Source organism: Bidens hawaiensis, unplaced genomic scaffold, assembly GCF_021521415.1.
Source record: "Bidens hawaiensis isolate Kalapana, Puna unplaced genomic scaffold, B.hawaiensis_p1.1 tig00032126_1, whole genome shotgun sequence".
Lineage (NCBI taxonomy): Eukaryota > Viridiplantae > Streptophyta > Magnoliopsida > Asterales > Asteraceae > Bidens > Bidens hawaiensis.
The window spans coordinates 218234-233769 of record NW_027495457.1 but is presented as its reverse complement, the minus strand read 5'-3'; the positions used below and the strand labels follow the sequence as shown (position 1 = coordinate 233769).

The 15536-nt window shown below is 32.8% G+C and overlaps 1 protein-coding gene across 1 annotated transcript; it reads left to right on the top strand.

Annotated features, from left to right (window-relative positions):
* Nucleotides 1-231: 231 nt before the first annotated feature.
* LOC143583107 (putative WRKY transcription factor 13) lies at nt 232-8029 on the top strand. The gene is made up of 3 exons (XM_077065506.1): nt 232-464; nt 644-871; nt 7773-8029. The coding sequence occupies exons 1-3, from the start codon at nt 256-258 to the stop codon at nt 7948-7950; spliced, it is 615 nt and encodes a 204-aa protein (XP_076921621.1). The 5' UTR covers nt 232-255; the 3' UTR covers nt 7951-8029.
* Nucleotides 8030-15536: the final 7507 nt, after the last annotated feature.

The following is a 15536-nucleotide window of genomic DNA, read 5'->3' as shown; positions in this document are numbered from 1 at the left end:
CTTTCACATCACATTGCGTGAGCACCTTTCATATGTATGAAATTATCTTTTATAATAGAGTTACAAATTATATATCACATTTTAAAAGTATTTTTGTGAAACTGTTTTCTAGAAGTCAGTCTGAGTGAGTACCCATGCTTTCTTCATAAAGCATCAAACAAACTGCCTTTCTCATGGTCAAATTCTATCTTTTTACAACATTTTTCTCTTGCAATTCTAAAGCGCATTTTTCTCTTGCAATTCTAAAGCTAAACCATGCTCAACCAAGGGTTTTTAGAAGATCATGAAACAAGTTTATTTCCATTTACTGCAAACATGATCTCCCTTCCCTTAGATTCCGGCCCTCAAACCCTAAAATCCATTTGGCCTTCAAACCCACTTCCACAACACTCTAAACCAGAACAAGATTGCTCTTCTCAGTTTCAAGCCCCTCATCTTCTTCCATCTTCAAATACTAACTATTGGTACATATCTTTTTTCATAGAGGGCGATCAGGATTTTAGTGTATTAATATCGGACGTTGTATCTTTTTTTTTTCTTTTATGGAGGGTGGTTGCCCCAATCCTTTCGTCTTTTCAAAATCTGACTGCATGTATCTTTTGGTTCTAAATAATGGTTTATTTTGATCTGGTTTTGTTGTTAGGGCATGGGGTGAAGTGAGTGAAATGATAAGCAATAAGATATTAGGAATGAGTAGAGATGATCATCATCTAGGGGTTTCAGGAATGAAGATGAAGAAGTTTAAATCAAGAAGGAAAGTAAGAGAGCCAAGGTTTTGCTTCAAAACTATGAGTGATGTTGATGTGCTTGATGATGGTTACAGATGGAGGAAATATGGCCAAAAAGTTGTCAAGAACACACAACATCCCAGGTACTTGTTCTTCTTCCATCCTTCATAAACCTATATATATATATATACACACACACACACACGTATATAAATATAATACATATATATTTAGAAACCTAATAAAACATATCAGATCCAAGAAACCACCAATCCAACCTGGATCATTTGTCTTTATACTTAAATGATATCTAATTAAGACAAGCTGAATACAAATTTATCACCGAAAAGAAAAGAACAGATAACTTTTAATCATTGGCAAAAAGAACAGGTTATTATGCCATTTACAGTGATTTTTGTTATTAAAAATATATGTCATTTCTATATTATATTATTGTTAGAATAATAAATGGTTCTTTCATTAGATAATAAACAGATCGCTTGATATTATTAACAAATACTTCACGATCTTGAATTCTAAGTAGTATCATTCATGGTACATTTTTACAGTAAAAATTTAAATAAGCTAAGATAGCTTTGGTTTAAAGAAAAGAAAATTTATATTCAATCATTTTTCTAGTTAAAAAACGCAAAAGAAAGCACGATATATAATTTTCTTTTTGTTAATTTTGTATCAAGAAAGTTAATATATATATATACAAACACACACATATATATGTATACATATACATATATATATATATATATTGGTATTATTTAAAATACAAAGGTATATATAAATTTGGATATTTGTACTTCTTTTTATGAAATGAAATTAAACTGACGAACATGCACTAGTACTCATTGCTCTGTATGTAATCAAAACTTGTGCTCATTATTAACCAGTAAAGCTTACAATTATGTAATTCAAATTGTTATAATAATAAAGATAGTTTTTGAACTCGCATCAAATCATACCAATTAAGAATTTACATTTGTGCAAACGCTTTTGAATTACTGCCATGATTAACATTTTGAAGATATATAAAATCTGAGATGTATATATGTTTTTAAGGGAATAAATATGGCTTCTAGAACTAATTAAAAAAAAGAAATTTATAACTACAATTATATTACGGAAGTCAAAGAAGTTGACCTTCTTTAAATTTTCAAAATCCTTAAATATTAATCTCTTGCTGCAAATTGGTCACCTGGTCCATGAAAGTAATAGATAAGGCTTGAGAAGTTTATGGTTTCGGGTTTGAAACCTAACTCAAGCTGGATTTTCTCATAGTGGTGCGATTTCTTCTTAATCGTACGTTTTCATGAGTTAGTCTGGTCTGAAGCGTCACAATTAGTATGGATGTTTGATATCCTGTCTCAAAAACTCAGTCAAGTGTTAAGAATAGTTTCAAAAACTGTTAAAGAGTTAATTCTTACCCAATTTAAACAATACATAGTTACGTAAATGACAGAACACTTAAGTATAAAAACACAAACGAAAAGATAAAAGATATATAAACTTAAAAGCAATTATGGAATAACGAACATGCACTCCCTATTAACCATCAAATGGTTATAGGATTAATTATTCTGAACTGAAATAAAATCATAACAATAAAGAATTTACAGTTGTGCAAACACTTTTGAGCATTACTGTCATGATTAAGTATTTTAAGATATTAAAAAAGTGAGATATGTTTTTAAGGGAAAATATCGATGTATCAAACTAGCAAAAAGTTATTTCTTTTGTAATTTGCAAATCATCTTGGAATAAACATGGCTTCTAGAAACTGATTATTAAAAACTAAAAGAAAAATCAAAACCATGATTACATTATGTAAGTCAAAGAAGTTGACTTTCTTTACACTTTCAAAAAATAGTAAAATTAATCTCTCTTACGAAATATATGTAATACACAGTTACGAAAAGATTCAAGATAAACTAACTTATATATTACCAAATGTAATTTGACCCAATGATATCTTAGTATGCGCGCTATAAGATGATCATTTTCTTAAAGGTTCAAGGGTTAATTTGAGTTTCATGTTAAACATTGATAGTATTATTAAAAGTAGATTAGCCTGTGGTTACCTAAAATAACCACCTTATACTAATACGTCCTCTTCACATCCTCAAGGCATAAACATCTTCACTCTTTATTTTTCGAACGGTAAACATTTTCACTCTTGTCATAAGATATATACATTAAACACAATTAAATTAACGCAAAATACCCTTTGAGATTTAAACTCAAACAATACCCCAAAATAAAGTTTTTACATATTTGAACGTTCACTTAAAAACCTTTAATAGACATTGTATGTCTATATTATGGAGGAAACCACCGTAGGTATATGTCCTCACATCACCAGCTTTCACTTTAAGCTCAACGTAGAATAGTATATATATGACACACGTACATATGACGGGGCACATAAAAAATAATTGGGTTCGGAATAAGCTAGTATAATCTTTTTTTATTAAACAAGTCAATCGCGCAATATATTTGATCGAGTTAACTCGAACATTACTAGTTTAATTTGTGGTCTTACATCAGTTTCTAGAAACATATACATATATCGGATTGTGATCATGTGATAACTATTTGGAAATTGAGACTTTAATAATCATTTTGAAACACAAGAAAACTCCTTAAGAAAAAATACAAAAAATATTTAAAAAAATATAAAACCAAATTAAATGCGAAGATAAAGAAAATAAAAAAACCAAAACGTTTATCTAACATTCTTGTTTAATAAAAAAATAAAAATAAAAAATCTCGGTTTTGCTAAATTATACATATATATATAATAGTTATAAACATGTATATACATATATGTATATATTAATGTTATTTTTATACACATATGTACAATTAAAATACATGATAATGTAGATATATGCATATTAAATCATAATATACGTTTATGTATAATTTAGCAAAACCGAGTATTTTTTTTATGAAACCGTGATGCTAGATAAACGTTTTGGTTTTTTTTACCTTTTTAAAATTTTCATATTTTTTGTTTTATAATTTTAAAGGGTTTTTTTATTTATTTTTTATTTTTTTGTCTAAAATGGATCTCAAAGTTCTCTTAGGATCTTACCCTATATATATATAAGGTTAAAATGAAAACTCATTTGAGTTGTGAAAACTCTATGTAACATCGTTTTTTTTTTGTTACATGTAATATATGTTGTAACATTTAATACAAAATATCGAAACATAAAAAAAAATGTTTTGCTATTTTTTAACATTTTTTTACTAATTTTTATATATGTTTTCAGGAAAGAGAAAAAGTTATATTTATATTTACATTTTTTATTTACTTTAATTGTGGACCACAAGATTTAAACATTAATTAAAAACATGTGGTTGAGAATAGGTTTCTAGAGTTTTCACAATTCAAGTGGGTTTTCATTTTATACTTAGCCTATATATATATATATGTATGTATGTATGTATGTATGTATGTATGTATGATTTCTTTTGAAAATCACTTTAAGTTTTAAGAACTCGAAATAACTAAATATAACAACTTTTTTTTGAATTTTTTTATATATATATATAATATGTAGGTTACATGTAAATAGAAAAATTACAGCATTTTTATACACCGTGTCGACTTTTTACATAGGTGTAACGGACGTTATAATTAATGTAATCACTGTACATCTTTCTTCTCTCTCATACTTAATTTTTTAATCAAATTTAATCTCAATCACATAATCTAATCTATTTAATTAAATGTGTGGTTAATAATGAAGTTCTTAAAGTTCTTAAAACTTATCAAGTTTTTAAATTATCCTACCTATATATATGGTTTGGATCAAATACAAATGAAATTAACGTACTAATTGTGAAAATCAAGTAGAGCAATTATATATACAAGTAGAGTAATTATGTAATTATATCATAGAGTAATTACATAATTTTTCTACTTGTATATATAATTACTCTATTTAATCATCACAATTAGCACATTAATTTTATTTGTACGTTAATTTTTTCACACACACACACACACACACACACACACACACACATATATATTGTATATATAATTACTCTACTTGATTATCACAATTAACACATTAATTTCATTTATACGTTAACTTTTCCACATATATATGTATGTATATTATGTTGTGTGTGTGTGTGTGTGTGTGTGTGTGTGTGTGTGTGTGTATAGGGTTAGGTTAGAATAAAAACCCACTTGAGTTGTGAAAACTCTAGAAACTCATTCTCAACCACATGTTTATAATTATAGATTAAATCTTGTGGTCCACAATTAAAGTTAATAAAAAATGTTAAAGTTTTCTTACACTTTCTTTCTCCTGAAAACATATATATAAATTACTAAAAAAATGTAAAAAAATAGCAAAACATTTTTTTTATGTTTTCGATGTTTTGTATTAAATGTAACAACATATATTACGTGTTAAAAAAACGATGTTACATAGGGTTTTCTCAACTCAAGAGGGTTTTCAAAATATACTTCTCCTATATATATAAGTAGGGGATGGTTATCGTACAAATGAAATTAACGTGCTAAACATGAGAATCAAGTAGAGTAATTATATATACAAGTAGAGTAATTATGTAATTACATTCTATGATGTAATTACATAATTACTCTACTTGTATATATAATTACTCTACTTGATTCTCACGTTTAACACGTTAATTTCATTTGTATTTGATCCAAATTCTATATAATAACTAAAATCACTTGATGGTTTATCTTGAGGAAATACTAAACAAATTAGATGTCTTAGTTTTGGAAGATGGTGAATATAAGAGAATGGAATATGCTTTGTCTAGTTGTACAGTAGACTTTCCAACAAGTAAAATAGGCAAACTTTTACCACTAACAAACATGAAAAGAGCTATTTCCATGATAAGCGTCAATATTTTAATCCCACAAGATTTAGAATAATTAAGATTGTTGTTGCATTGATGTCCGGAGATAAGAGAAGATAGATTAACCAGATGATAGGGCATGAAAGTAAGTATGACTTGATTGACTATGAGACGAGTAACCCTGTCGCGAAGATATAGGTTGCGCCGTTGGCATAAGACCAGGGGTCTTCTATACTCTATAGGGTCGACGTATCATATATTATTTTGTTGTAGTGCCTTGTGATTTCATGTATTGTGGATTTATAATGTGCAGAGCCCTCGTAGTAACCAAGGTATTGTGTGGTGTTTCTTCAATCCATAATATCCTCTCTGTGTTACTAAATGCGAGTACCAAAGGTATGGCTACATGGGAATTTATGATTAGCTGATTGTTTTGGTCTACTCAGAAGTCACTAGGTATGGAAAGCAAGTGTGTAACCAATAAGGTTTTTGCGTCATATGTGGGAAACAAAGGAATCCTATAGCAAGAACGACATATATGTGTATTGGCTTTAGTAATAGAACGTTTCAACATATATATCGTGTTAGTTGCGCTAACAGTACGTAGCGTGCTTGAGACTATGATAGATTTGCTGAAAGAATTAGTACCAAAGAACCAATCGTACTCTTAAACAATGTTGGTTGTATTTGAGATAAGACATTAATTATGGGTTAACACAACTTCTTTTTGGACCAACAAAATATATTATTTTCATTCTTAACATATATCAGATATGCCAAATGGACGATAGGTATCCTCTTTATAGTATTTACAACTCTTTTTAGCCTTCGATCGTTATCAAACATGTTATAAGCTTCCTGTAGTTTCTTTTAACACGATAATGAATAGTTACTTCATTACGATTATAATAAGTCTTTTGATTGTAATTAATATTTTTTTGCACCACTTCACATCCTACTTGTAGTCACGCCTAATTATACTTGTTAAACATAATCTTTGAACATTGTAGAAACATATTCAGAACCTTGTACCTCGGGTTATGTTTTTCAGTTTGTTTTGAACTTTTCTTTCTTTGTAAGTTGTTGAGTTTCTTGCTTTTTGTAAGTTGCCCTCGTTTTACTTTATAATAAACCGGCCTTTAAAAAAAAATTGGAATAGCTTCAACCACTATCTTAATGAATGCGATACTTATTTTCAAATATATTTTAGTAATTTATGTTTATAATTTTGTTTTCACCTACTTAGCAAATTATATAGTAGTTGTACTGAGAAACCGATGTATTTAAGAGATATGTATAAATACTCATTAGACCAAGGGCGAGATTAGATAAAAAATGACCTGCTTTCTGGCTAGCTTCTTTATGGCAAGCGCTACCGTAACCTAGCCAGTGCTACATCTATATGGCAAGCCCACGGAAATGTGCTATATGGAGGGTTTTTTTATGATTGTTGACGTACTCAGGACTAGGAAAGAAAGGCAGAGACAGGGAAAGCTAGGGTGATAGCCATATAGATGAGTAATAGGATAGGCGACTTCCAATTCTTATACCCGCTTTTAAAGGTAAGATATCGACCTTTGATGGGGGGCTCTCACAAGTCTACTCACCAGTGTCTTCCTTCCACAAAGATAGGAGAATCGAGAATCGTTGGGTCCTTATAGTCACTTATTTTTTTATTTTATTTTTTAGAACCTATTCGATGCTGGTTTCACTTTCCTTTTACCCTATAGTCTGCACGAAGAAGGAAAGGCCAAAGACTTGGGAAACTTAAAAAGAAGTACAAAATTTATTATTTTGTCGATGTAAAAAGAGAATTCTAGATTACAAATATGGTTATTTTAAAATATTGGATTTGGCCCAGGCATTTTATTTTACTAGAAAACACACCTAGTTAGCAAATTAATTGAGGTTGTTTGCCATTTATCATATCTAATTTGTAAGTACGCATGCGTAATTACATGTAATCACTAATCTACATGATCAGTGTAATAACGGTGAACTACATATATATGTAACTATTAAAAAAATTATATAAATTAAATAAATAAAATAAATAAATAAATAATTTGATTGTTTGTTAAATAACTCATATATTAGTGAAGATGGTGCTGTATCTACATATTCTTCCATTGAATTGAGTTATAAATAAACAATGTTTTATGTTTATACAAAATACAGAAGTTACTATCGATGCACACAAGATAGTTGTCGCGTAAAGAAACGAGTAGAGAGATTATCCGAGGATCCGAGAATGGTGATAACAACTTATGAAGGGAGACACGCGCATTCACCATCGTTGAACGAGGAAGATGTAGAAGTTAATCCTTCGAAGTTAAACAGTTTCTTCTGGCTCTAGATAATCTTTTGTGTTTATTATGAAAAGTCAGAAATTAATAATTGTTGGTGTGTGATGTTGCATTCATATATGATGTCTCTTTTTTATTTGACAAATATGAATGAATGCTTATTTCAAATATAAATGATGTGTTTTCTCTTTTAGTCGATACGATCATGTTGATTGAAATAGTTTTGTTTTATTCAAATGCTACGTATTATTAACACGACCAAACTATCCGGCCCAAATAGACCAAAGAGCAGCAAGGCCCAAGCTACAACTAGGCCCGGCTGGAGGGTAGTGCTGGTCGGACCGTCGTCCGAGACACGTAATTTTTGGGGGACAATTTTTTTTATTATATATTTTTGTATATATACATTTAAAAATATAAAAGTTATAAAATATGATTTGATATTTACCATGCTATAGTTATTGGGCCCAAAATCATTTTTTACTAATAATCCATTTAATCAATTTTAGATTGTTGGGCCCAAACTAAAACTAAAAACTTAAAAAATAAAATAAAAACCCAACGCAAAATAAAAGAAATAGCGGCTGATTGAAATTTCTTCTTGGTTCCTTCCTTCTTTACAAATGATGAACAACATGTGAACAACGGCCAACTCGGTCGATCATCACTGTTGGTTCGTCGTTGACCACCAAGCTCCTCCGTGGTTGACCAAGCCAACCACCAATGACCAAGCTATGTTTTTTTTTCAATGTTAGGAGAGCTTCACGAATCATTAGTTAATCGTTAGTTATTACGGTATTTGATTTTAATAATATATTTCTCTATGTTTATTGTTATAACATTAAGCATCGTTTAAAAAAAATTACTTTATATATTTCATTACTCATTAAAGCTATGGGTCGTTTTATTTTGGCTCAACCGAAATATTTAAATCTTCGGAGACGACCCTTGCTACAACCATAGGTATTACAAACAAAATAAAATTACAAAGGAGAAGAATAGAAAGAAAAAACCGCTCTGGTTTTAAACCATAAAGCTTCTTCTTTAATCATTTTCACCGTGTTGATGTCACGAGTCCTACCATGACCATTTTATTTTGACATCTCCCAATAATCCAAACAATTATAAGGAAAATTGCTTGTAACATTTTCCTTTTGTCAATACCACCCACCAATACTCCCAACTCCAGCAACGATCTTATTGAATCAGCGTCTACCACAGCTTGTATGTTTACCCACACACACCCGCCCATGGACACTTGAAAAGCATATGGTCGGTTGACTCCATCGTTAACCCACAATTTATACACATGATATCTTGCAAATTAACCCCCCAAAACACCAATGCTTCCACAGTTGGGATCCTAGCAAGTTCAACCCTCCATGTGAAGTAATTTACTTCCAATGGTATCTAGTTAATCCATGGGAAAAACCATTGTGATCTTTCACCACCTTTCATCCTTTCAACGTCCTTTCTCACTCATTTGTGCAGAAGATTTGTTCATTATATATCCTCTGCCTGTTTGGCTTTCTTGTTCCCTAAGCTATTAACAGTAATTAGGTATCTATAAATACACATCTATGGTAATTATAATCTTAATTTGTACCATTGACCAACAAAGAAATCCTAGTTGCAGTATGTGGGTGTAGGTTGCCTTGACCGAATCATGCAAATTTCGTGTTCTTGTTTATTCTTTCATTTGTGTGTGTGTGTGTGTGTGATTATTTATTCGGCTGCGTACTTGCTTTGATCGACAAAGCTGAAGGTTCGCTTATATAATGGATGCACGCTGAAGACGGTCAATTTCTCTCCCGTTACCGATTAACGTTTTGGTTCGTTAAACCCTTGGATTGCCTTTTTTTGTCCTAGTCGTCAAAAATCGTGCCCCACATTTAGGGTTTTGTCTAGAGTCACCATCGCCGTCTGTCTGCTGGAAGTTACTGTTTCCAAAACCTGCACAGCCCGTATACATTTTGTGTGTAGACCGTCAGTTTTGACCAGATTTGTACTCATAAGTCGTTTTTGGATTGCCGCTTTGTACCGCCTTTTTTATAGCTATTTTTCAGCCTCCGATCAGAAGGGAATAAAAGGCCGTTTCGTTTCTTTCTTGTTTTTGGTTAGGGTTTGTTTGGGTTGTTTCGGTTCGATTTTGGGTATTCAAGTTTCGGGCATTACTTGAGTTGCTTGGATTTGTGGTTGGATTCGGATATTAGTTTACTTCGTTGAAAGAAGTTCCGGGTTAGGGGTTGCTTTCTAAATCCGATTTTAACTGGTTAAATTACCAAATGTGTTTCAGGATACCTGTAGAAAACTAGAAGGGGGGGGGGGGGGGGGAGAGTGAATAGCTTTTATTGTCATTTAATCTAATTTTAACAAGCTAGTGACTTTGTTAAACTATTTTCACAAAATCTACCTATACTATTAAAGCAAGACAATCTTTCTACATGTTATTCAACTAGACCCTCCACATAGGTGCCAAGTGTACAAGTTTTCATTTTTATAATTTTCAATTAATGAATGATAAAATGAAAAGTATGTTGTTGATGGGATTTGAACTCACTTCCTTGTTTTTAAAATGTTTGTGGCTTACCAACTCAACTAGGAGGAATTGATGTTAAACTTCTCTTTTTCTTAATTGATATAGATTCACAACCTTTCATTTTGATTTCTTTTAAATTACAGATACAAAATATTCTTACTAATCTATGTATTTTAGAAAATTATTTATATCTTATTAATCCATAAGGTATGCTATTATATATATTATTAAATTAAATTTTTTGTTGTATTTTTCTAACCACCTGTGTATCGCACGGGCTCTATCCTAGTATAGCAATAAACCTAAATAAGTAAAGAGTTTAAGGTTAGAGATGGCACAACCAGATTTATAGAGATTCAAGTGAATGTTAACTAATTCACTCTACATCCTATCCTCGATCCTTGATCGAGAGTTTTCTTCACTAGTCGTCTTCCTAAAATGGAAGGGATCACCGTTCACCAATACAAAAGTCTCACTCTTCAAAGGAAGTGATCACCTTCTTCACCAAGCACACCAAGTACTTAGCTTTATAACTTCTAATCTCACTATGTCAAGATAATGAGTCTTCACCTAACAACTAATTAACTCTACATCAAGATAGAGTTCCCAACCCAAAACAAAATAACACTATGTCAAAATAGGGTGTCCCCCCCCTCCAATCACAAACTAATGATTATTCCTTACTTGTCAAAAAACTAGAACAACCTGTAGTGGTTGGATGATATCTTAGAAAAGATCTTTTTTATCTACACTTCTAATCTCCTCTCTAAACAGTTGAAGCTTGATTAGACTTGAATGATCGAGAGATTAGTCTTGAAGTATGTGTGTAAATATTATAGAGCAAAGGGGTGAAGACTTAGTTTTAATAAGTCTTCTATTTATAGCCATGTATGTGAGAGGCATGGCTAATGGATTCATGGCCTGACGGTCGCTTCAAGCGACCGTGGATGCACAGTCAACTTCACGTTAGTTTTACCAATATGAACATTTTGTGTGGTCATTATCTTGGTATTTTTGCTTCTAATGGTGAGAATGAGAAGCCATTGATCTGACTAATTACTTTACGAATCTAGTCTTTAGATATGAATTACGTTTAGATTGAATCTAATTACATTAACTGTTTGTGAGTGTGTATGTGTGTAGAAAGGATATTTGGGCAGAGTAACGAGTTGATATTGATAAAATAAGAACTGTTATTGATAATGTTAACTTACAGGGTATATATAGACGAAGGGTTCATTCGTTAGACAGGCCTAACGAATGAACGCTCATTCGCTATCAATAACTTAAGTTCATTAGTTAACATCCCTAACGAATGAACCCTATTCATTACCTACATTCGTTATACAAGTCCTAACGAATGATCTAATACTTTAACTCATTCGTTAAAGACTCTTTAACAATGAGCCTTTTACATTAATTCCCAAAATACCCCTATACATTATCTAATATGAAAATACATTATACAGAGATCAAGACGTAAAACTATGTATCAACAAACTCCCCCTCGTCTTGACCTCTTTGTCCTTCATATACTTTAAGTCTTGAACCGGCTAGTATTCCCATCCTTACAGCTATGAATTCCAAAAGCATAACAAACACGAATAACACATTGAAATTGCATATCTTGCTCGTTGTCTTTGACGTTAGCCCATCTTATCCAATTCTTGTAAAAAACTTCATTATCGGATTCACACAGGTTAACTAGAAACATAGGATCAATCACCCTAATAAATTCGGTCTTCAAGCCCGATCCCAATACTATCACTGTCTTACTGGTCTTGTTAACATAATACCACATGTTAAACTTCTTATAAAGAATTTGAGGAAAAGTATTTACAGGAACCTTGTTCAACGTACGAGGCGGCTTTATATTAATAACCAATTTCCTCCAACCAGTGCATGGATCTATCTCGTCAATATACTTACGAGTAGGCACCTGAGGCTTGAAATACTTAAATCCAAACATTACTTCATGCTAAATACTTGATAAAGCCATTCTGCCCATTGATTTTCACCTCGATGCATGAGCGGTCAATTATCCAGTGTACGAGTATCCCATCTCGGCATAGTCAAAACGTCAGTGATATGCTTGAAATACTGAACTTCGTGCTCCTATTTAACAATACATACTTTAAGTTCCGAGTTATAAAACCATGAAATAATTTTACCTTTTACCGTCTTGACACCCACGAACTTCTTTATTTGGTATGCCGATTCCCGAGCCTTCGATTGCTTGTAATCTTCACGTTCAGCATACCTTAAGGTCTCGATTATCTTGTTTATTTTTAATATATTGTGAGTAAGCATACCATTTAAAGTTCTTATCTCGGTATCTGATACTTTAGCTTTTCCTTTCTCTTTCCCTTTCTCCTTCGGTAAATGTTCTTCAGCTGCTTGAAAATGTTCTGTAGTGAAGAACGGAATTCCCTCATCATAGTTAGTACGTGTATACATATTTGGATATTCCTCAGCTGTCACATCTTCCACTTCCACATCATCATAATTAAATGAGGTATTCCCAGATGGAACATTCGTATCAATTCTCACTTCATCAATATCGATTAGCTCAACATCCTCTTCTCGTTCTAACTCATCTATTGCCTCCTCATTCAAACCATGAAGTAAGGCAATTTATTCTTTTGTTCACGAGTGGTCAATAAATTCACCTTCTTCTATCTCATCGGCATTCATCATACTCATCACTACGCCCCTCTCATCCACAAACAATATCATATTCTCCTTTATCGAATCCACGGGCTGTACATTAGTGGAATCATGATACACCACTAATTGCTTACCAAAAGCACCTTCACCTGCAAAATATCTAGATGATGAGGCACCATTTCCTGGTTTCTGATCAAATCCACCAGCCTCGGGATTGTAAGGCCCCGAACCCCGGGAACCCCACAGTTGGTAATCATTCAAACACTCGTAAAATTTAATAAACTTAAAAACCGTTTTCTCCATTAAAACAAACGTATCAGAGTATAAATTTTGCGGAAAACATGAAAAATGAAATAAGTTCCCGAAACCCGTGAATTTTGCCCAAGAACCAAAATCAGTATAACTTTTATAAGTTTCCTTGAAATAAATATTCATAAACAATTCTTCCTTCCAGTATGCCCTTCACCATCCAAGTAGCTCCGTGCACGTCCAAGCGATGAGGCATCCTCTTCCAAATCTTGAAACTTGCACTAACATGCACGCAAAGTCAGCTTGAGCTGAGTGAGTTCAAGTTTTAAGTAACAGATATCAGTAGTAAAATCATGATAGCTATACCAAAGGTTTTCTAAAAGTAAAAGGGTACATCCATCTAATCATCATTATCGAACTTAAACATCCTCATACATACATATATAAATGTATATGTAAACATCCATTCAATAACATCCCATACATAACAGTATATATATATAACATCCACGTATAACATCAGGGTCGAGCAAACGTACGACCTAAACACGTAACATCAGTGCATGCAAACACGAAGTAGGCATACACAACATCAGTAGTCGAAATGACTACAACATCGCCAAATAGAGGCCAAGAAATAATGTATATACATATATATATTTAACATCCCAAGGCTTACCATATACTAGCAAGCCTATATAAAATCATTTTAAAAACATTTCATCAAGTAAGAAAACATAGGTGCGCATGCTATCCCAAAAGTAAAATGAGTAAAAGGGGCTTCATGAACTCACCTGAGATCGATCGAATACTTGTAACGAGCTAGGAAGTTCCTAAGGGCACGATAACAAGCAAGGGCTTGGAAATTATACATAACGCATTACTAAACTAGACTGTAGGAACACTCTAGCCTAATGGGCCTTACAAGCCCAACACTTTGGCCTAAGGCCCAATAACTTGGCCCAAGGCCCAACACTTGGCCCAAGGCCCAACAACTTGGCCCAAGGCCCAAAGATAGTCAAATCGGGTCGAATGCGCGTGAAATAATCCTTAAAACCATTTGTTAACCGAATCAGCCCTGAATGGACCAAATTCCGTCTTAACTCTTTTCATTCATCATAATTATGTCACCCGAGTTGATAGGGTTGACGGTTCCTTTTTACAACACTTTAACATTTAAACGAAAATTCGCGCACCGCCGACTCGATTGACGAAGCACTAACCACGACAGCCCCAAGCACCAAAAAAATAATTTTTCCACAGACCTTAAACCTCCCTAGGGCTGCACAAACTGAATCGGTCGGTCACCCGATCAACTAACGCATCAAACTCCACAATTTGCAATTCTACACCCGATAAACCCTAGTTTTCGAACTAAAATCGATTGACCGACCTAAACACCTCCAATGACCATGAAATTTTAATATGATGTACATGTCATACCTAGTGGGATTTTGATGTGAAAACCTCACTCAAAACAGCCTCGGAAACGCTCAATTGGGCAGCCACCCAGTTAGCCTACAACAAGACGTTTTTCGATTAATACGCGCAATATGAGCTTCAATTAACGTGAAAAAGACTTGGGGAACCGTAGTACATACCTTGAATTGAAGTTCTAAGGCTTAGAATTGGCTGCACAAGAAAAAAAACGTGGGTCTTGGTCTTGAAGAAGCTGCCGATCGCACAGCTATAGGTGGCTAGGGTTTTATTTATTTTTTTTATGTTATAACTTAAGATATTACACTCTAGTCCTTCTAGATTCAAGTGTAAGGAAAAATGGAAGGAATGGTTAGGTTCTTTAACGTACCGGGATGACGTGAAGGCTTCCGAGAAACGTCGGTTAAGTCCCAAGAGTTATACATACTCTACAAGCTTTAGTTCTTCAAACCGGAGTTAACGGGTGTTACAGGGATCTTTATCTTCACCACCCCTTTCAACTTCTTCAGTGCATCTTCTTTACATGTCAGTTGAAGTATTAGCTCGTCTTACTTATCTAACCCCCCCCCCCTAAGTAGTAACCAGGGACCGCATTCTCAATTTTCTTGTTGTACATACTGAACATACCTCATCATGTTCCTCTGCTCGACCATCATCTGCTCTTGGCATAATATGTCAGCAGCCATTTGATTTTCTTGCATATGAATCAGATTTATCAGCTAGAACATTTGATGCTGGACAGGT

Coding starts and splice junctions, on each gene's coding strand:
- LOC143583107 (XM_077065506.1), top strand. CDS start 256: ATGCTCAACCAAGGGTTTTTAGAAGATCATGAAACAAGTTTATTTCCA. Junction 465..643: donor TCTTCAAATACTAACTATTG/GTACATATCTTT, acceptor TTTTGTTGTTAG/GGCATGGGGTGAAGTGAGTG. Junction 872..7,772: donor AAGAACACACAACATCCCAG/GTACTTGTTCTT, acceptor TACAAAATACAG/AAGTTACTATCGATGCACAC.